Source organism: Pholcus phalangioides, unplaced genomic scaffold (assembly GCF_987345545.1).
Source record: "Pholcus phalangioides strain wild (caught in Gottingen) unplaced genomic scaffold, Ppha-v1.0 ptg000011l_1, whole genome shotgun sequence".
In the NCBI taxonomy this organism is placed as follows: Eukaryota; Metazoa; Arthropoda; class Arachnida; order Araneae; family Pholcidae; genus Pholcus; species Pholcus phalangioides.
In genome coordinates this window covers 54,189,436-54,212,409 of record NW_028301604.1, presented here as the reverse complement: position 1 = coordinate 54,212,409, position 22,974 = coordinate 54,189,436, and the positions used below count along the sequence as shown (strand labels likewise).

General features: G+C 37.2%; 1 protein-coding gene across 3 annotated transcripts in view; it reads right to left on the bottom strand.

The window, feature by feature from the left end:
* Positions 1-22,974, bottom strand: part of LOC149080570 (uncharacterized) — a 106,048-nt gene that overhangs the window by 52,043 nt on the left and 31,031 nt on the right. For all 3 annotated transcript variants that reach the window (XM_089239704.1, XM_089239702.1, XM_089239705.1), the window contains one exon: positions 7,060-7,353. In XM_089239704.1, the coding sequence (XP_089095830.1) occupies positions 7,060-7,353 (294 nt within the window). The remainder of the gene's footprint in view (positions 1-7,059; positions 7,354-22,974) is intronic.

Sequence of the window (22,974 nt, the reverse complement as noted above, 5' to 3'; positions counted from 1 at the left end):
CCTTGAGAATGGCCTCATTCTTCTATTTATGTTATTGCGTTTTTTTCATTTTCTTTTTATTTATTATCCGTAACTATGGATCATTTAAGTAATCTGGTAATGGGCTACGGGTAACTTGAGTGATGTAGAACCACACTGGGAGCCCCTTAAATACTCTAAAACTGTGCCACATGTCACTCAAGGGATCTCTAAATGTGCCACGGATCGCTTAAGTGTTCTGGAACTGTGTAACAGGTCACTTAAGTAATCTGTGAATGTGCCACGGGCCTACTTGACCGATTTGAAAAATGTGCCACGGGCCACTTAAATTCTCTGGAATTATACAACAGGTCACTTAAGTGATCTGTTAATGTGACGGTTAGTTCATTTTTACAAAATTAGGTTTGGAGGCAGGCCACATCAGATAACCCCCAGGGCCACATTTGGTCAGCAGCCATGGGTTTATCATACATTGCTGGGTGGGTCGCAATGAATTTCTTAAAAATGAATTCAAATAACATTGAAATTAACAGAAATTAATTGTAATAACAAAGGCATCTTCCGAAATGATAATTAAAAAAATATTTTCGCATTAACAATAAATCTCTGATCAGAGGGGTGACTAGTGCTCCTCCCACATACATCTAATCCCACCAATATGCGTTAGAAGGCAGAGCTGACGAAATTTTGCTGACAAGGGGAGGGGGGGGGGGGGTAAAAATTTGCCGATGTAATACTTGAACGGCCCCTTTTATATAAAGTAACGTTGTTTGGTTGTTGTTTAACCACATGGTATTTTTTTCAAAAAATGACAAGTGGCTTGAATATAATTTTTTGCCTTAAAAATACATTTGTTCATTAGACAAAATTTTATTTTTACCATATTTTCTATTTTTTGGGGATACATTCTGATGGTATATCTTTAACACTAGACCTGCAGAGTGGGTCAATTTGACCAAAATCAAACTTTGTTTTCATTTATCTCAAACTTAAGCTCAGATGATAAAAAAATTTAGTGACTTTTCACGATATCATACAACTATTAAAAAATTCACGAAAATTTTATTATCTTCACATTTCGTGTTTCAGAGCTATAAGCGTTTACACCTACAACCGCGGTTTGGGTTATTTTGACCCAACTATAGGAAAAAGGGGTGTATAGTTTTCTTGGAAGTGGTTACCCTTTCTAAAGTGTTTCTAAATGAAGATAGTGAAGAATAAAAAGGTCTTACAAGGTAAATTCATTGTCCGGGGAGATTATCTTTATTTCAATGAAGGAATGGCAAGTAGAACTAAATATTTTTCCCTTCGTAAACTTGAATACCTGGAATTCTGACAGAACTCAAGAAAAGGTTTTGGGAAAGTAAAAGCTTAACTCATAATTATTTTATATTGCTTATATATTTCTTACTTTATTATATTTATATAATTACCTTTTCTTCATGAATAAGACAGAAGTGTTAAACACAGTATAAAAATGTCGACAAGTGATCATACATCAGTCAAAATGAATCTATTTAGTTAGGAAAAAGTTGGGGAGTTTGACAGTTTGGGGAAAGAATGCATCCTTGTTGAACCCCTTTTTGAATTCTAAACCATTCAGTTAAGCCATAGTTTGTTCTTTACACTTGCCTGTTGGTTAATATATAAATTTTTGATCAAGCAGACGAGGTGATTACACTCTCCCATTGTTCCAAGAATATCTCAAAGCTTATCATGATCAACACAGTCAAAGGCCTTTGTATAATCCATGAAACAAAAATAACTTCTTTTGACATTTTTTTTGCTGCCTCCATTATCCATTTTATATTGGCAATTTGTGTGTGATCTTTAGTTCCATTTCTTCTGAAACCTGCTTGCTCCACTCTTTCTATAATGGTTTCGAGTCTTTCCTGAATAATTTTCAGAATCTTGCTAGCATGTGGTATTAGGGAGATTGCTCTGTAATTGGAGCATTCGCTAATATCACCTTTTTTGTGAATATAGGTCTTTTCCAGTCTGGGCCACTATTTTCTTCCAGATTTGTTGACAGAATGATGTCAGTGCATTGATAATATTATCCCCTACCTTTTTCAGAAGCTCTGCTGGAATATCGTCAATACCTGGAGCTTTGCAATTCTTTAGTTGATTTGTTGCCTATCTGACTTTCTTTGTAACTGTTGGTTCATGATTTATTTCTATATTGCTATTCACTATCTTTCTATCTGATTTCTTAAAAAGATTTTCTGTGTATTCTTTCCATCTGTTTACAATCTCCTTTTCAGAGTTCAAGACATTTCCCATTCTTGTCTTTTATGATACTGAAAACGTGAATTAAAATTACCAGTGAGATTTCATTAATCCTCCTGTAGTTCTCTCTAGTGTTTTAATTCAAAATGCAGAGAAATTAAAGACAAGAGTATCTTTCCTCGCATCTTTGAAATTGTGCATTAAAAATTCCTTGGTTTCATTTACTTTTCCAGCAGCGTTAGCTATTCTTTTTTCGGCAATTTCAAGAGCTTCTTCTGACAGCCAGAGTGTTCTTTTTATTTACTGGACTATTTCTCTGCTCCTTTCTTTAGTATATTTTTAATATCAGACCAGAGTTCTTCTGGTTCCCTATCTACCAGATCAAGGTCATTAAAACTGTTTCTTGTTGAAATTTTATACTCCTCTGGTACATTATCTAACCTGTACCTTGCTGGCGCTTTTCCTTTATTGATTTTCTTTATTTTAAGTCTCATCTCTAAAATGAGTAACTGATGATCAGACCCACATACAGCACTTCGCAGAGTCTTGCATGTTGTCAGAGCTTTTCCATCTTTTTCTGCCAATTACATAATCAATTTGGTTCTTGTACATGCCATTTGGTGATGTCCATGTGTACATTCTTCTTTTAGGCTGCTTAAAGTAAGTATTAGCAATGAAAAGATCATTTGATGAACAGAATTAAATTAATTTGTCCAGCTTCATTCCTATTTTTCAAGCCCAAAGTTTCCTGTTGTACCTGCAACTGCCATACCTCCAACCTTTGCGTTTAAATCCCCAATGATCATCAACATATCTTTACTGGGTGTATGATCAATAATTTGTTGTAGTGCATTATAGAATTCATCGCTATCTTCAGCATCAGTTGTTGGCACATATACTTGCATGATCGTTATATTTATTGGACTAATTTTTATTCTGATTGACATAATTCTATCATTAACAGGGTTGTACCCTAACACTGATGCATCGATGTTATTTTCAATAATTATTGCTACTCCTGTATTTTTTCTTTGTTAAAACTCAGATTTCCTAGGAATTTTACCTAATGATGAAAGAAACTAACAGCTTTGATCTATCTAAGTCATTATGGTCAAAAGACCAGGATCTGCCAGGATAGTCCTGTATCTTCCCACTAATAAAGTGGTTGCTTTCCGACCTGGTGCCATCTTCCGCCAACATGACATATCTCCTTTTTGAGCCTTATCCATAAGAGTTTTCTTGGCAGTGATGAGAAGTAGCTTGCCATTGCTTTCTTCTCGCAGTGCTATCCACATTTCTGTGAATAGCCATCTGGTCAAAGACCAGTACCGACATTACTGCTGCCTAGTGTCAGGATAGTTTGGAATCGGTCTACCATCTCCTAGACACCTTAGTCTGGCTCCTACCCCACGAAGACCTGAACCTAGAAAATCAGTTTAGGAACCTATAATTTCACATGCATCATTGCTAAAATGAAGTAAAGTATGACAATGACAATTTTTTCGATGTTTTAATAATGTAAGCCCTGGAAAAATAAAAATGTTCAGGACTGCATTTCTTGGGGAAAAACATGCTTTGCTCCAAACAAATTTGGATAACGCATAATTTTTTTTGATTTGTTCAGCCTTGGTGGATAACACAACTTTTATAAAGTTGCACATTGCAGCACCAGCAAAGCAGCTGCAGAAGAACCATTTTAACTATAACATGATGACACGACACCTGGCCGCCATGTTCACCTGACAGGTGAATGCTATTATAAACTGTTGTAACTTTTGGGCTTCTAACCCCAAAATGCTATGTGCAGTGGTCGGATTGCAAACTTCGGTGAATTGAAAACACATCTACATCATTACCATGACATATTCTGATCTGTTGTTGAACAAGCATTTTTTGCACTTCCACTTTACAGCTAGAGAACATGGTGGACAACATATTTAACATTTCTTGTGCAAGTTGTAGTTTGTTCAAATGACTTCATCTTTGTGGTTTCCATGAATTACGAAATAGTGCGATGCTAATCAAGTTATCATTTTGTCCCGACTGGCTATTGTTTCCATTGTGTGAGAAAATTTCCCCCCCCCATTTGCTGGATGAGTATAGCGCCTTCTTCTATTTTACATTTTAAAGTACTTTTCCCCCTTCACCATATAAAATTCCATTACTTTAGAAATATTTTGAACAAATTTAAATCATTCTGACCAGTTCTTATTTTACATTGCTTTAAAATCCGAACTTCAGTTATATATAAAATCACCCTGTATATCATAAATCATCGCTAATTAATTTGCATTTAGAATGCTCTATTAAACACATTGTATTTGCCTAATTATCACTTTTTTCAAAAGCCTTCCTAATTAAGCATATTAAAACTGGAGAAAACATCTTTATTATAGGGTTAATATTATATATAGAGAATTTTCAAAAATAAAATAAATTCCTTGAATTAAGCTATAAAATAATTGCAAAAGTTGGTTTTTAATAAAATTTAAGAAATATTTACAGATTAATATGGGAATTGTGTTAATTGCATCTAATAATTAAAATAAAATGGTTATTGAAGTTTAAACAATAAAATTTTTTAAAAATCATTCAAGGTAAATGCTATTTAAACCAAAAACAGATTTAGGAAAAAACTTTTTTGCCAACCCCGTCATAAAAGGCAGACATGATTGGAAGCAGCTTACCTTTGAAAAGGATCCGATTTGGTGTAAAGATATATACGTTATGCGATTTTTACAGGCAAAGAAAATTTTTGCTAAAGGATTTCTGAAGCCAGAATTTTCTGAATCTATGCATGTGGTTCTGATGCTAATAAAGCCTTTACTAAATAAGGGATACCCTAACATTGGATAATTATTATTCTTTTCCAATTTCGACTGATACACTTGTCAAATACATAACATAAATACTTATGGGATGATCAATTTCAATAGAAAAGTTCCTAATAATGTGAAAACTAAAAAAGGTGACACTGTAGCATTTCGACATCGGAAAGCATTTTTAAAATGGAAAGAAAAAAAAAGATGACTTATTTGAACTATTCATAATTCAGAGACGAGTGCTGTGAAATCATTTGCAGAAAAGCTGAAACCAAAAAGGTGGTTGTTGACTAAACTGACACCATGGATGGCGTCGATCATACAGACCAAAATTTGGCATGTTACGCCATCCTAAGGAAATAAAATATTTTTCATAATTTTTTTCCTTACCATTTATTTGATCAATGCATTTGGAATTCTTATTCCTATTTAAGAAAAATGGGGGTTCTATAACGCAGCTTTAGTTTTGATTAGATTTGGTAAATGAAATTATTCCAAGTGGTACTTTATAACCAATGTCCAGCAAAAGAGGTAGGCTGTCATTTAAAACACCAATCAGACTAACCGAGACACATTTTGTAAAATTTATTCCACCAACAGAAAAAAAAAAAAAAAAAAAAAAAACAGCAAGAAAATGTACCATCTGTTGCAGCTAATGAGACAGTAAAGGCAAAAGGATAAGAAACGAAACAAGATACTATTGTGAGCAGTGTGATGTGGGACTCTTTGGGCTGTTCCATGTTTTGAAATTTTTCACACGCAGCACGATATCTGTTACAACGTACACTAAAAAAAAATTTAATATAAAAAATATCTTAAAGTAAGCAATAAAACAATCTGCAATAAATGATTCCAATGTGTTTTTTCTTTGATGGCCAAGAAAGATTATAAAGCTGTTTTCACGGTAAGGTTGTAAAACCATTTTCCAAAACATTTTGGTCATTTTTAATAAAATTCTTTTTATGTAGATATTTATCTTTAATTCCTCAAAGCAATAGATTTGATAAATATAATATTGGACTTATTTAATTTAAAACTTGGGTGCATTGCAGGAAAAACTGGAGATCAGTGAATAAGATATTACATGTATGACCACTAGTAGGTCAAGCAAAAAAAATTTTACTGACAAAAATATTTTGCATTTTCGAATTCCAGATAGAGGATGTATAATTTTCAGCAATAATAATAATAAAAAAAAAAATGTTTCTGGATCGGAAATTCAAAAAAAAAAAAATCCAACCAAAAGGGTTAACTCCTTTGATCAAGAAATAGTATTTATATTTAAATTTTGGAAATGTTACCTTTTGAATACAGTTGGAGCTGGTCAAGTCCAAAAAATTAAATTTTTATACCACTTGTAAATTCCAGAAATTTTCACCTGGTACAGGAAGTTATGCGACAGACAAGAGAGTAAGGATAAGAAATTTGGTCATTCTAAAAAATTAGACTGACACATTTCCAGAAGCGCTTTCATTTTGAAAAAAATCCTTTAACATATAGGATAACCACTATGTTCCCTTTTGAATGAAAAGTCACAAAATGAACGAGATGGATGTTTTTCGATATAGAAACGATAAACTTTACATAGTGATTTCTATCAAAACCTTCCAGTTTGAAGAAAAAAATGTTACATAATCCGACAGAGCTGGTCCTAGAAATTCAGAAACCATTAAAATGTGAATTTTGAAAAAAGAAATTTCTTTTGAAAATAAACTTCTTTGATGAATCATTCACAAGAGGAATGGCTGCAAAAAATGTTTTAATCCATTCAGATTGAAGAAATAAACATGCTTAAAGTTTTTCTGACTAAATTTTCATTCATACATCTAGTGAATGCATTGCACCCGATTATAAACTTTTAAATCAAGCCTGACAGAGTTAAAATATTGAACGGATTAAACTTTTCTGACAAAATAAACCTATTGTATATGTTATAAAAATGAAAGATTATATTTTATGGTCTTCAACTTCATTACATACTGATAAGACTAAATCAGCATGTATCTTACAAAACAAAAAGATAACACACCTGCTTTTCCACTATGACAGTAAAACATAAATCCAGTTTTATTCCTTATATTCATAGTTGTCTGACCAATAATACGAGATGTACAATGCAGAAGTGGGATAGGCAAACCAATGACTTCTCCTTTTGCTCCAGACACCAATATTAAAAATACAGAACTTTCACCCACAGAAGATGAATAAGAAACTGCAAGATCTGGTATAGCATCTTCATCACAATCTGGCAACAGCATAGGATCAGAAATGTTGTCAGTAAGTTTCTTTAGTTTGTGACTATGAATATACCATATACTGACACCTGCGAAAAAAATTTTATGCTGTAAAAATGTGATGTCAAAGTATTAAAAATGAATAAAAACACTGATGAAATATGGAAGTTTATGTTGGGAAATTAGATACAAAAAATTACCTGCTTTACTCTTCAACTAGGGCTGCGAATCTAAAAATGTTCAACTCTCAAATCAAAATTGAATCTTTTTTAAATACTAACCATTGTGTTTATTATCAACTATATAATACATTTTTGTAAAATTGATTAATATACATTTCATGCACTTATTTGCTAAAGAAATATGGAATAGATTTTATTAAAAAATTGTTTTAATTTCTTAAAGTTTTGAAACTGGATTAATCTAGTCCAATAAATCAATTAAAATTTTTTAATTGTAATTAACAAATGATCTATTAAAATCGATCAAATCAAACCAGCAAAATTTTTAAAATCGCTGCAAGTGACATTTTTATGTACTTTTGTTAATGCATTGACATTTCCCCTCATCCTACAGTCAGTTAGCAAAACATGGTGTGCAGAAAATGCTATTTAAAGCATCAGTTGAAAACCTAACTTTTAATTCATGTGATAAAATTGTTTTTTAACATTCCACATATAATTCATACATACTACTTCCAAAACAAATTTTTTACAATTACCAGATTGCTGAGGATTGAAAGTGTTGCCTTTCAGTATACAGAAAACTGACCTGCATAGGTGAAAAATTTAGAGGGGACATTTGGTTGCCAACTTTTGCTTTAATATTACCTATGATTACAAAACATTGCTATACAAAAATATGTATATCATAGAAAAATGCACCTTTACCTCACATACTAGCCATTCCTTTATGTACCAAGATACAGGCAGTTTTTCACACGAACAGTGAATGCAAATGTCTTAAATTTTAATAAAAAACTGCTACTTCAATAATAGGTTTGTTACCAGCAAAAATGTGATACCCTGATTTTTTTTTTTATCAGAGCCAATCCCTCAAAGCAGAATTTTTTGTAATGTTCTGCAATGAACCTTCCACCGACTGAATGTTATGTGGTAAAAATTCTCCATAATAATGTTTCTATGCAGAAGCATTTCTTTTCTAGAAATTCTAAGATATTGTTCTGCAACATACTTCATAATTTTCTCTCAGTATCTTGTGCTTAAGGACCTGCCATCAATATGCTGCACAAGATTTCAAGTTTACAAAAACTTGTCACAAAAGAAAATTGAATCTTGAACATATTGGTGCCATTAAAAGTAAAATGTGAACATGTAGTTGTCAATTTTCTTACGAGACCTTGACCAAAAACTTTCTAACCATTCCAGGACAAAGGGGAAAGGTGCCCAGGAACATCAGATTCAGGTCTACTGTTATATAATAATAGTTGTTACCCGCGGCTTTGATAATCTGAAAATTACTTTGCGATGATTTCCCCCATATAATATTTAAATGCCTCACGACCCTTTTAGAGGTTGAATTTTCAGAAAACTCATTTTAATGGGTACCTAGGGGTCCTTCATGAAACACCCTATAATTTTGAAAATAAATGCCATCTATTGGCATAATTTGTAACTAAAATTGAGGTTTCTGTATCAGATTTATGGTTTTATAAATAAACATGCCACCGGTTTCATCATCTATCTATCACCGTTTCAGAGTTATTTATTTTCAAAGTTAAGGGTCCTTCATGAAACACCTTGTATATTATGAAATATAATAGACTCATATTCATAGTTTGAACGGTTTTGGCTTGGCCACAATTACCCCTATATAACCTTTGAACAGCCTTACGATTCCCCCTTCAGAGATTGAAATTTGAAAGTCTTTAATGAGTCTTGAGATCATAAAATGAAACTACTGACTAAATTTCATATTTACAGATTCAGCGATTTTTGCTCAGCGATGATTGCTTTCATATAACCCTTGAACCCCACCCTCCCAGGAGGTTGTATTTTTATTTTTTAATGAAGGGTTTTAAAATTAAGACTAAATTTTGTATTTATAGCTTCAACAGTTTCGGCTCTGTGATTATCTACCTTTTAGATCCCCTTATAGGTCAAATTTCTAAAACCACTTCTTAGTGAGCCTTTATGTCATGAAGTAAAACTACTGCCCATTTTCTATTCATAGCTTCAGCAGTTTTGGCTTAGCAAATAACACATCCTCACTGACTTGTCAAACCAAAAACCTATACACATTAGGGCGTATCACAAAAACTTTGAAATTCAAAATTTCAAGTCGATGGTCACATATTTACCAAAAAAAATTTCAGTGAAATTGAAAAATATTTAGGTCTCCCGGGATGGGCCTAAAGTTATTTTTGTCAAAAATGTAGATTTTAAATTTTTAGAAACAAATATAAAGCAAATTTCTGTTATCAAGTACAAAAATGTAAAGCTTAGAATATTAGTTAACAGTAAAAAAAAAAAAAAAAAATCATCTGTCATGTAACTTTTAAGTCTCCTGGAATCTATATGGAGACCTTAATTTTTTTTACCATATACACATATTTTCAATTTTTAGTCCATCCTTTAAATGAAGGAACTGAAATCAACCTATAGTCTAGGTACAGTAGTACAACGTTTGAAAAAAGTGAGAATATTTTATGTAATGGGTGAATATTGCACTCAGGTGTCAAGTCACTTCCACGCAGGAGTGGAGACAAGTGCAACGCGCATGCGCCATGGGAGACACGCGATCCTTCTCCCACTCCTTCTCTGCTACCCCTTGATGATCACCTTCACTTCCTTTGTCAGTCGGCTCTCAACACCTTATGTTTAAAGTTAAGTATATGTGCATCGTACGTTGATAGTTAACGAGTTTTTAGTTTGTGAGTGGTGAATTCAGTGTGGTGTTTTTCATAGTCATGAGTAAAAAAAAAACTTATTCTACAAGAAAAACTACTGATGCACCAATAATAGGCCAACCTATTGATAAGTGATATCAATAATTTGCCTACTAAAGGTGATGTGCTACAGTATTTTGAATGGGTGAGAAGTCAACTGAAAACAGGGATGTCAACCAAAAAAAAAGGTAATTGCAGTGCGAGTGGCTTTTTGGAAGAAGGCTTCCATTCCTGTTTAAAGCACAAACATTGTTTTTATGATTTTAAAGCTACACGAGCGATGTGAAAATACAAAAAAAATCAGGGTGTAACAAAAAAGGCAAATAGATTCAAAACAACATTTGAAAACTTCAAATCAGACATTCTAAATAACCTTTTTGATATTTGTTCCTGTAAATGTAGTGATTTAGAGAATTGTTTGTGTCCAGCTCGAAGAAAAGTGCCACCATTGGAACAAGAGTTCTTGAATGACAAAAGAAGCCCGAGGGTTATGCTTATCTGACGTCATGATGCATTAGAGAGTAAAAAAACTCAAGAAACGTAATAAAAGAAAGGAAAAGTCTTTCCAAACAGAGCTAAATAGAAAAAAAAGTCTCCTACTAACAAAGACTAGTTTTGAGACATGAAGGCAACGTTATTGAAAATTATTCAATGTCAGAGAATTTGAGCAATGAAAGTATTTGATAGTAAAATGCTTTCACAATGAGAAAAGCCAGAAAGTTCAAGTGTTTCAGTGAAACAAGGGCTGCCAGAAAACCTGTTTTTTTTTTTTCCAAGGCATGTGACCATAGATCCATTTCCATTAGAGCAGGAGCTCAGCTAGCAAGTGCTCTTTTGCAGGATTTAAATGTTATGCCAGAAAATCAGGCAGAGCAATTGATAAATTGAAGGTTTTTCGGGAAAGGATGAAATATCATAAAGGTATTGGTTCAACTCTCACCTCAAGAATACACTGCTGGCCACCCAAATTGCAACACCAAGAAAGACAAGAGATATCGCAACAATATTTATTTTGTAAATAACATGTTGACCAAGCATCAAATGATTAAATTTATAGACTTCTGTGAAGTGTGGTTCCTGCCAAAATCAGTAGCCAGAGTAGCCACCATTGTTGGAGATCACCGCTGCCACACGCCTCGGCATTGATTCAAAGAGACTTTGGATGTGTTCTTGGGGTACAGCAGACCAAGCAGCTTCCACGCATTGCCAAAGTTGATCTGGTGTGGCAGCTGGGGATGTAATCTGGGTCAATCGTTGAGCAACCATGGACCACATGTTTTCTATCGGCGAAAGATCCGGAGAGCGAGCTGGCCAGGGAAGCAATTCAATCTGGCGATTGACGAAGAACCTTTGGACAATGCGTGCCACGTGTGGTCGCGCATTATCCTGTTGAAATATGGCTGTGAGCAAGCCCTGAAGGTAAGGAAGGACAACTGGCTCCAACACCTCGGAGATGTAGCGCTGGCTTTTTAAAGTACCGGCAATGCGTACTAGAGGAGTGCGAGAGTGATATCCAATACCGTCCCATACCATAATACCCGGTGCAGGACCAGTGTGGCGGTGCATAACGCAGCTGTTCAGCATCCTCTCTCCACGGTGTCTCCAGACTCGAATCCGACCATCGTCGTGTTGCAGACAGAAACGTGACTCATCAGTAAAGACAATTTCATTCCATTGTGCCGTCCACATCCTTCTTTCATCGCACCATTGGCGACGGAGACGTCTGTGGTTCTGCGTCAAGGGTAGACGAAGCAATGGACGTCTTGCGGACAGACCACTCTGCTGTAAACGGCGTCGAAAGGTACGCGCAGACACTGGATGATGCGGTACAGACTGAATGTGCTGTGCTATGGTTCGTGATGTGGCTGAGCGATCTGTCACTGCCATACGCACAACACGCCTGCCATCATGTGAAGTGGTGCACTGAGGTGGATGCGATCGAACACGTCGGTCCGTCGTACCCTCCTGCATCCAACGATCACATATCCGCATTACAGTTGTTTGGTTTCGTCCAACACGACTACCGATTTCCCTGAAAGATAATCCACAATCTCGGTAGGCCACTATCCTTCCTCTGTCAAACTCTGATACTTGATCAAAAGATGATCGCTGTTTTCTACGAGGCATAATTGATCGTTTTTTTGAAAAAACCACAAGAAAAACACAATTGCCGTACTTCAAATCGTCGAAATCTCCAAGCCTTAAATAGCGCTTTGAAGTGGCGCTACAGGCACGCGTGATGTGCGTCTGCGCTGAAATACTAATCATTTGCATATCTCACCTCCGCTAATGCATGCTGTAAATTTCATATTATTTGCATGCTTCCTTCAGGGTGTTGCATTTACGGTGGCCAGCAGTGTAATTGCCCTCTATTTTGATGGTCAAAATAATGAAACAATGAGTTAAGAAATTTTAAGTGATAAATGTGTCAGGAAAACTACTAGGAGAACACATCTTTGATTGAAGAACCAGGTTCAACATATTTAGGACACATAACTTAAATAGTGGCTCTGGGAAAAAGACAGTTATCAATATTAAAATTTATGAAAGAAAACTGCATTGACAAGAAATTAAAGCTCTTGGTTGTGATGTTACTGCAAATACTGGAGTCTCTAATGGATTAATTTCATTGTTCGAAAATGCTTTAAAACATCCAGTACAAGCAGTGGTTTGTTTGCTTCATTTAAACGAATTGCCTCTTAGGAAAGTTATGGTTGCCCTTGACGGTCCAACTTCTGGATCTATTTCTTTTAGTGGTCCAATAGAAAAACGTTTAACAAGTTGTTAAGATTTACCAGTTGTGTATAATAAAATAAATAGTATTTTTCCAGACGTTGATTTTAAGTAGTTGAGCCCCGGAAATTTCGCCCCGGACATTTCACACCAGGAATTTCGCCTGTCCTGACCATATCAGTGACCCAGTGAGTGACCATATGAGTGACTCAGTGAGTAATCAAGTAAATCGGAAATTTATCTGATATTTCGCCAGCCCTTATCGTACGTGTGACTATGAGTGAACATATGAATGATGGTGTGAGTGACCACATGAGTGATCAAGTGAGTTGGACATTTACTCGTGACATTTTGCTTCCCCTGATCGCATGAGTGACCAAGTGAATGAATACATGAGTGATCAAGTGAATTGAAAATTTATCCCCAGACATTTGACCTCCCCTGACCATATGAGTGACCCAGTGAGTGATCATATGAGTTACTCAGTGAGTAATCAAGTGAATCGGAAATTGACCCCCCCCCCCCCCGTCATTTTGCTTACCTTGACCATATGAGTGAATATATGAATGATAGTGAGAGTGACCACACCGGTGTGAGTCGTAAATTTGGGAAAAATATTTTATGCTTAAACTGAAAATTCTAAATTCTTAGAATCCAAGTGTGAGTCACTTGGTCACTCAGTGCTACGTAACCACCTATAAAAAAGGAGGGGATGAGGAGGATCATCTTTGCAGACACTCCACCCTCGCACTTTGCCAATCACTCAATCGCTCACTCTGTCAATCACTCACTTTGTCAATCACTCACTCGCTCACTTTGTCAATCATACGGTCATTCACTTTATCAATCTTTCGGTCACTCATGCAGTCACTCACTTGGTCACACATTCACTTATGCGTTCCATCACTCAGTAACTCCCTTGGTCACTCACTTGGTCACTCATGCGGTCAGTCACTCGGTCACTCATGCGGTTAATCACTCAGTCTCTCCCTTGATCACTCATATGCTCAATCACTCAGTCACTCGCAAATTCATTCAAGCATTCACTCTGTCTTTCATTCCGTCAGCCACTCGGTCACTCATACACTCAATTATTCACTAGGAAACTTACACCAGTATTTAATTAGCCACTCACTTGGTCACTCATTCGGTCAGTCACTTATTCACTCAAACGTTCCATCGCTCAATTCCTCCCTTTGTCACTGACACGGTCAATCCCACTATCACTCACTTGATCACTCATACAGTTAATCACTTGGTCGCTCATGCAGTCATTCATTTGCTCACTCATACGGCCATTTGGTCAGTCACTCATATGGTCATTCACTCATAAAGTCAATTGCACACTAGTTGATATGGTCACTCACGTGGCGAGTCATTCTGCCACTCGCTCAGTCATTAGTACGGTCACTAACGCACTCCTACAGTTCATTTCACTCACTTGGTCAATCGATCATTCACACGGTCACTCATACAGCCAATCACTCATACGTTCAGGGCAGGTGAAATGTCAGGTGTGAATTTTTCGGGGGCCAAACGCGTCAGAGGCGAAATTTCCGGGGGCCTAATGTAACAGGGACGAAACGTTCCAGGGGCGAGATGTCGGGGACAAAAGTTCTGGATCCCATGGAGACAACCTCATGAATCCATGGACCCTACATGTCAACAGGGGACTGTTCAAACTGGTGGAAGCTCTGTGATGGAATGGGGTGTGTGCAGTTGGCGTGATATATGACTCCTGATACGTCTAGATACGACTCTGACAGGTACGTAAGCATCCTGTCTGATCACCTGCACCCATTCATGTCCATTGTGCATTCCGACAGACTTGGACAATTTCAGCAGGGCAATGCGACACCCCACACGTCCAGAATTGCTACAAAGTGGCTCCAGGAACACTCTTCTGACTTTAGACACTTCCGCTGGCCACCAAAATCCCCAGACATGAACATTATTGAACATATCTGGGATGCCTTGCAACGTGCTGTTCAGAAGAGATCTCCACCCCCCTCTTACTCCTACGGACAGCCCTGCAGGATTCATGGTGTCAATTACCTCCAGCACTACTTCAAACATTAGTGGAGTCCATGCCAAGTCGTGTTGCGGCACTTCTGCGGGCTTGTGGCAGCCCTACACGATATTAGGCAGGTGTACCAGTTTTTTGGCTCTTCAGCGTATATAAAATCAGATTTTATTAGTTAATTTATCCCATTGCAAGTTCCATTTTAAATCATCCAGTATAGTAACTCCTAAGTATTCATATTGGTGCACTCTTTGTATTTCATTACAATTGCAGTTCCGTTTTGTTTTTCGGTGGCAAGTGTGTATTATAATGGAGATCTCGAAATTAGAGTTTGTTTCTTGTTTTAATGCATTGATACTGGATTTTGTGTACGTTTAATTAGAGTTTTAATCAGTGGATGACTGAAAACACATGTATCTGACGTCGCTTTGTTTTTTCTATAAGGTTCTCAAAGTTGTCATCTTGCACGTAAAGATCTGTATCATCAGCAAATAATATAAGTTGTCCATTCAGAGTCAGCAAACAGAAGTAATTAATATAAATCAAGAATAATGAAGGACCCAAAACTGATCCCTGAGGGACATTCTTTTGAACCTGTAGGTATTCGCTTATTTAAGAGGACTGCCTGTTGTCTTTTACAATAGGTTTTGAACCATTCCAGAATACTTCCTCGAACACCAGCTTTATGTAACTTTTGTGTTGGTATACTTAGATCAACGTTATCAAACACTTGTTTTAAATCCAGGTAGATTATCATAGAATGTGAATACATGATACAATAATAATTAATAAAGTACTGGGAAACTGGGGATTCCAAAACCGGTAATGGACAGCCGCACAAAATTCAACTACATCGTGGCCCATCTATTACCGGAAGCCGCTTTCATCATCTGCAATGTCATCCCGAATCCAATGGCAAACGATTCCTACAGACACATATGGAATTGTATTTGATCAAGCGCAGTGGTGAATCATCACAGCAAGATGTATAGAAACTTCTCAGTGGGGAACAACTTGGTAATCATTACCCAAGTGAACTTTTATGTATTATGCGGCATGGTGCCGAATCACATACAGGATGAACTCTTGTTGGAACTGTTTCTCCAGCATTTACAGACATCTGTACAACCCATCCTGTCTGCGGTCACACCACGTTGGACAAAGCGGCCGACATCGATGATTGTGTCATGGACGTAACACCACAAGCGGTAAGTGCCTGTTCTAACTCTTCCGCGAATTACACAGAGGAATGTTTGTTGTCGGAAATCAAAAAGCTACATCTGCGAATCGACGAAATTTCCCGAGGGTTGAAGTCTGACCCATACTGAAATCACTACCCGCGACAGTGTAGACAGATCGAAAAATCACGCAGAGTGTTCGGCTTTGTATCATCGACAATTCAGCACCAATGCCACGAAATGTGTTGCTTTCTAAATATTTGGGGAACAAGCTCAGAAAAGAGTAGGGGTAACTTTCTCTTTGCCACCTACATCATGTCGCCTGTTCGTAAAAGACACGAAAACGAACCTATCTTTCCTCGTTGATACGGAAGTGATGTTTCGATCTTGCCAGCAAGGCTCTCAGCACATGCAACAGCCTGTTCAAGCGTTTGCAACCGCAACTTCATCATCCATCAAGGTGTACAGCCAACATAATCTGAAAATCTCAACAGAAAAAACACAATGTTTCACAAAAAATAAATATCCCCAGGATCAAAATTAATGATAAAAATATTCAATGTGTAAACAGTCTCATATTTAGGCGTAACCATCCAAAAAGACCTCAGCTGGGAATCTCATAATAACTGTAAACTGAAAGCTATTTGCTTCCATCTTAAACTAACTAAAATAACAGGCAAATCCTGGGACATCTCACAAAGCATTAGGAACACCATCTACAAGACGGTAGTTGAGAGATTCTTAGCCCATGGCGCCTCAGCTTGATATAAGCATCCAACCAAAAAACAACAGGTCCTAGATAGTGCACAGAGGAAATTTCTTTTAACAATAACCGAAGCCTCTGACACAACAGCCACGATTGGACTCCAGGTGATCACAGGCAACTGCTCACTACACCTGAAGTACCAAATAAAAGCAGTCTACACAAACGCAGTAATGTTTTTCCTAAACCTTCAACCAGAACTTCTAGACTTTGACCCCAATAACTTTGAAGCACAGGAGCATGGCTGGCACCACCACTCCTCCTGCTCAACTATCCCCCAATCAAATTTCGATTAACGGCCATGATATAAAACTAGCAAACACCCATATATACAGAAGATGGCTCCAAAACCGATGAAGGCGTCGGGGCAGCCTATTGTATATACACAAACAATACAGAAAAGCAAACGTGGCAAGCAGTGCTAGATAAAAACAATAGTAACTTTCAAGCAGAATTGATAGTGATAGAAGCAGCAACACAATACGCAGCGGGAGCAAAAGAACGAATTCTAATAATAACTGATAGCTGCTACTCCCTTCAAGCACTTCGAGATCCAACAAATAGAAACACGATAGTATGTGTATTGAAGCGCCGTCTATTAAATAACCCAAAAATTTTCCTAGGTTGGACCAAGGCCCATTTAGGTAATCTTGGAAACAAGAGAGCAGACTCTAGCCAAAGCTGCAATCAACTGTGATAATAAACTTGATAACCCTTTCCCATTAACGCTCCTGAAGCGACAAATGAAACAAGCAATCCTCCAGAAATGTCAGCAAATTTGGGACCAAAGAACACACACAACAGCTAAGAAAGTGCACAAAATTGTCCCTCGAGTCACATACAACACACTAAACTGGAATAGGGAGGTTACTATTTTCATAACAGAACACGGCCCATTCCCTATATATCTGCATGAACGGAAACACAGATGAACAGACAAATGTGCCTGCGGTATGGTGGGTACTCCTGTTCACTATGCCACAGAGTGCAAATTTACAAAACATCTACACATGTACAAATATTCCGAAAACAATAGTTCACTCAAAAACAAAAACACAGCAGCAAGGATTGCAAGCCCTGTCAGATATATACACACCAAATCAATAAAAAAAAAAAAAAAAATTGTCCACCAGATTTATAAAATATTTTAAAATGTTACAAAAATAAAGGGGAAAAAAAACAAATGGATAAAACAAAATCATATCCACATCACTGCCACTACTAATACATGACCATTACATGTACAAGATATAGCATGTACTAACGAGACCCGAACAAGAATTTTTAAGACATTCCTGTTACAATGATGTAAACGTTATAACATCACAGGGCGGGGCGACATACACGAATGGTTTCATATAACACACACATTTTTTTTAATATAAATATAACCAGCCAGAGCGAGTCAACCAAAACACCAAGCTGATCCTTAGCTAAGGCTCTCTCCAGACAATCCCCCATTTAAACCAAGTCCACATTGAAGAGTTGATCCACTTTGCCCAAGAATATTTAGAAGACACCAACGAATAAGGCGAATACACAAAAAATAATAAAAGTCCTAATGCATTTCAACACCAATGGGTGCAGTCCTCAGAGGAAAAATTTAACCACTAGTTTCGCGGACCGAGTTTCCCATTTGGGTTGAATACCAAATCGTCACTCTCTGTTGCTCAGCGGAAGAAGTACGTCTGTTCACTTCAAACGTCGTGGTCAGAATGAAGCTGTGAGCCTGCGTGAGATACTAATGCAGCGTCCTGATTGGACATTTGCGGAATAGTGCTATCCGATTGGTCCATTCGAATTTTCTTAGAATTCCTGCTCGAAATGAATTTAAGCCATGGTGTTCACAGCCTCTTGAAAAGGTCTTAATGCAGCTTTGAAGGTGTTGCGATCGGTGGTGTGATTTATTATCCTTTACTAGTATATTTTTGAAGGCCCGAATATATGTGCCTTCGTAGAAATCTAGATCAACTGTGGACTTGACTTTGTGAAAAACTCTCGCTTCATGAAATTTGAATTTATGGCCTTCTTGCCAACAGTGAGCGGCGATGGTAACACAGCGAGCGTGTTCATTTAATCTTGCTTTTATGGGTCTCCTTGTCTGTCCTATATAACCAAGAGAGCAATCACCACATGGAATGTAATAAATGCCCCATTGTTTATTCTGCAGTATAGCATCTTTAGGGGCATGAAACCAAAGTTTTTAGTGGGTACGTCTATGGTTGTTAGATTAAACTTTTTAAGAATCCGCTTGATCTTCAGTGAGAGTATTGGATCGTAGGGTATGACTACACTTTCTCTGAGTGGTCTCTCTAATATTTTCTAGAGTAGTTCCTCGTGCCGGTTTCAAGAACTTTCTACTTAATTCGTCAACGATCTTGGTGTTGAACCCCCTGTCTATCGCAATTGCTCTGATGGTTTCAAGTTCATGGTCTAAAGTGTTCCGATCTGAACAGATGTTAAATGCTCTCGCTACATAGGTGCAAAAAGACGAAAGTTTCTGTTGCATGGGATGGCAAGATCTGAAATGAGGTGGTAATGAGACTGCGAAAGGCTTACGATAGACCGAGGTTTGGAACTGTGATTTCTGTTTCGTTACTAATACGTCCAAGAAAGTTCATTGTTAGTTTCAAATTCGGCTGTGAACTGAACGTGAGGGTCTGTCATTCATAACGAGTAACAATTGTTCCAAGTCATCTTTAGAGCCGTCCCAAAGCACAAAAGTATCGTCCACGTATCTTCGATAAAATGAGAAGGGCACAACGTTCAATAGCTTACTCTCAAAGTCGTCCATATATATATATATCGCATAAAATCTGCGAGATGGGATTGCCCATTGCTAGACCATCTGTCTGGGTGTAAAACTTATCGAAACTGAAGACTGTTTGTGAGATACATGTGAAGGTGAGATTGCAAATTTTTCTACTTCAGGCTGTGAAAAATTATGGGTTTTAAGTAGTCTTTCTAGACAACCGATACTACCACCTATGGGAATGTTCGTAAACATTGACACTAAGTCGAAAGACACCATGTTGAGCTGTTTGGGTTCAATTGTACATATTATCTGAGCGAAGCTAGATGAATTTCTAACTGTATTATTATTTGACTTAGTGAGTGGAGAGAGAATTGGGACAAGGAATTTAACAAGCTTGTATGACGCTGTGCCAATGTTAGAGACTACAGGGCGGAGAGATAGTGTTGGTTTGTGCACTTTGGGTAGGCCATAGATCCGTGACGAAATGGCATTTGATGGAATTACGCTCTTTTTTGCATGCTCGGGAAGAGAGACACTGGTTTTTACCACTTCTTTCAATTTTCTCAAGTGAGAATCAGATGGATCTTTCTTCAATTCTTTATAAGGACCACTCAAAATATGTGATGTCATCACATCCGAATATTGCTCTTCAGGCATTATCACAATTTGCCCACCTTTATCTGCTCTAGATATTAAGATATTATCATTTTGCAGTTGTTTGATGCTTCGACGTTCGTCCGGTGAGTAGCCTACAGTGACCACCTTGTTGTTCTTTCGCTCGTTATCCACCAAAATGTTGGATATGATATGTCTCAGGCTGTCTTTGTTCACCCTGGAGTCTTGAAACCGGAACGAGGAACTACTCTAGAAAATATTACAGAGAGACCACTCAGAGAAAGTGTAGTCATACCCTACGATCCAATACTCTCACTGAAGATCAAGCGGATTCTTAAAAAGTTTAATCTAACAACCATAGACGTACCCACTAAAAACTTTGGTTTCATGCCCCCTAAAGATGCTATACCGCAGAATAAACAATGGGGCATTTATTACATTCCATGTGGTGATTGCTCTCTTGGTTATATAGGACAGACAAGGAGACCCATAAAAGCAAGATTAAATGAACACGCTCGCTGTGTTACCATCGCCGCTCACTGTTGGCAAGAAGGCCATAAATTCAAATTTCATGAAGCGAGAGTTTTTCACAAAGTCAAGTCCACAGTTGATCTAGATTTCTACGAAGGCACATATATTCGGGCCTTCAAAAATATACTAGTAAAGGATAATAAATCCACACCACCGATCGCAACACCTTCAAAGCTGCATTAAGACCTTTCAAGAGGCTGTGAACACCATGGCTTAAATTCATTTCGAGCAGGAATTCTAAGAAAATTCGAATGGACCAATCGGATAGCACTATTCCGCAAATGTCCAATCAGGACGCTGCATTAGTATCTCACGCAGGCTCACAGCTTCATTCTGACCACGACGTTTGAAGTGAACAGACGTACTTCTTCCGCTGAGCAACAGAGAGTGACGATTTGGTATTTAACCCAAATGGGAAACTGTCAGCAAAACTAGTAGTTAAATTTTTCCTCTGAAGACGGCACCCATTGGTGTTGAAATGCATTAGGACTTTTATTATTTTTTGTGTATTTGCCTTAATCGTTGGTGTCTTCTAAACAAGTCCACATTGCTTACCAAAATAGGGTTAGGGTGAGATGACTCGAGACTTGGCAGATATATAGATAGATTATATTCTTTCTCTCTCACACACACACACACACATATGTATGTGTATTTCTTTCCTCTATTCAAGTTTGTCCACAACATACGTACTCATATTGTCATATTCATGTTGCTCACTGAATAAGGTGCTAAGCGAGATGGCACGGGTGATCCTTAATTGTATATATTCCCCGCAAAATACTTCTATTTTGTATATTTTCATTAAATCCACCGGAGTGAGTGAACTCAACCCAATAAAACTAATGCTGGCTTCTAGTTCGCAAGTTATTAAACCAATTTGTCACCAATAAGGTTAAGCGAGATGACTCGCTTCGATGTGGATATATTTTTTTATTTCACACACACAATAAGATTCTCATTTTTTTCTTTTTGTATCCTGTGTATATATGTCAAGTGTAAGATAACAGATGAGATGGCATATAGGGGGCCCTCAATTACTTTACAGATGAGATGGGATTAGGAGTTGGAAAGTTTCTGGGTTTAGTAATCACAAAATTTGTTAATTGCGACAGTACATAATTGTCCAGGGAAAATAAATTGTAAAAATTTTATATGTTTTTTTTTTTTTTTTTTACACAAAATAAAGTGTTCTAGACTTTGCCACGAAGCATGGCTGGAAGAGATCTCGGCAACGGGATAAGTCTAGTGGCAAAGTTCTGGCATTCATTCTTTGGTAGGTTAGCTCCAGACAGATTACAAATAAAATCTGAATTCCATAACATGCTGCTACTGGGACTTCAAGGAGTAATTATGCATCACCCCTTCATATGGTTCCAAAAAAAGATACCTTGGAATGGAGACCTGCTGGAGATTACAGTGCTTTAAATACACAAACATTAAAAGATAAATATCCCATCCCATGCGTACTCTATTTTACTGCTGAACTGCATGGTAAATATTTTCAGCCATGTGGATCCCGTAAAAGCCTACCATCAGATCCCAATCAATCCTGAGGATATCCATAAAATAGCAATATGCACACCTTTCGGATTGTTCGAAAGCACTAGGATGCAGTTCAGATTGTGCACCGCTTCTGCAACCTTCCAGCGATTCATAGATGAAATGACCAGAGGACTTCCTGGAGTTTACGCATTCATCAACGACATCCTGATTGCATCAAAAGATCCTGATGAACACATCCATCATCAAGACTCTTCAACAGACTTCAAGAATATAGACTCTGCATCAATGTCTTCAAGTACAACTTTGGTAAAGAGACCAGACTTCCTTGGATGCTGGCTATCTACAGGCAGCATTGAACCAAGAAAACAAGCATTGAGTGGAAAACAACTGACAGATTGAGTGTTCAGTGTATTTTGGATTATCCACAGCCAACGACCTTGACACAACTTCAATGAAAATTACACATACCAAAAAATTATCGATGTTTTATTCTGAAAGCAGCCGATTCATTACATCCATTAATAAAATTTCTCGAAGGCCAAAAATAAAGTCATCCTTCTGCTCGTGCCAATCATTGGCATATGCAAAAGCGAGGTTTTGAGGTTCTAACCCCCCCCCCCCCCAAGTCGAGAGTATAGTGCAATTTTGCAAAAAAATTAAAATCCAAGTCTAAAATCCAGTGACACACAAAAGCACCT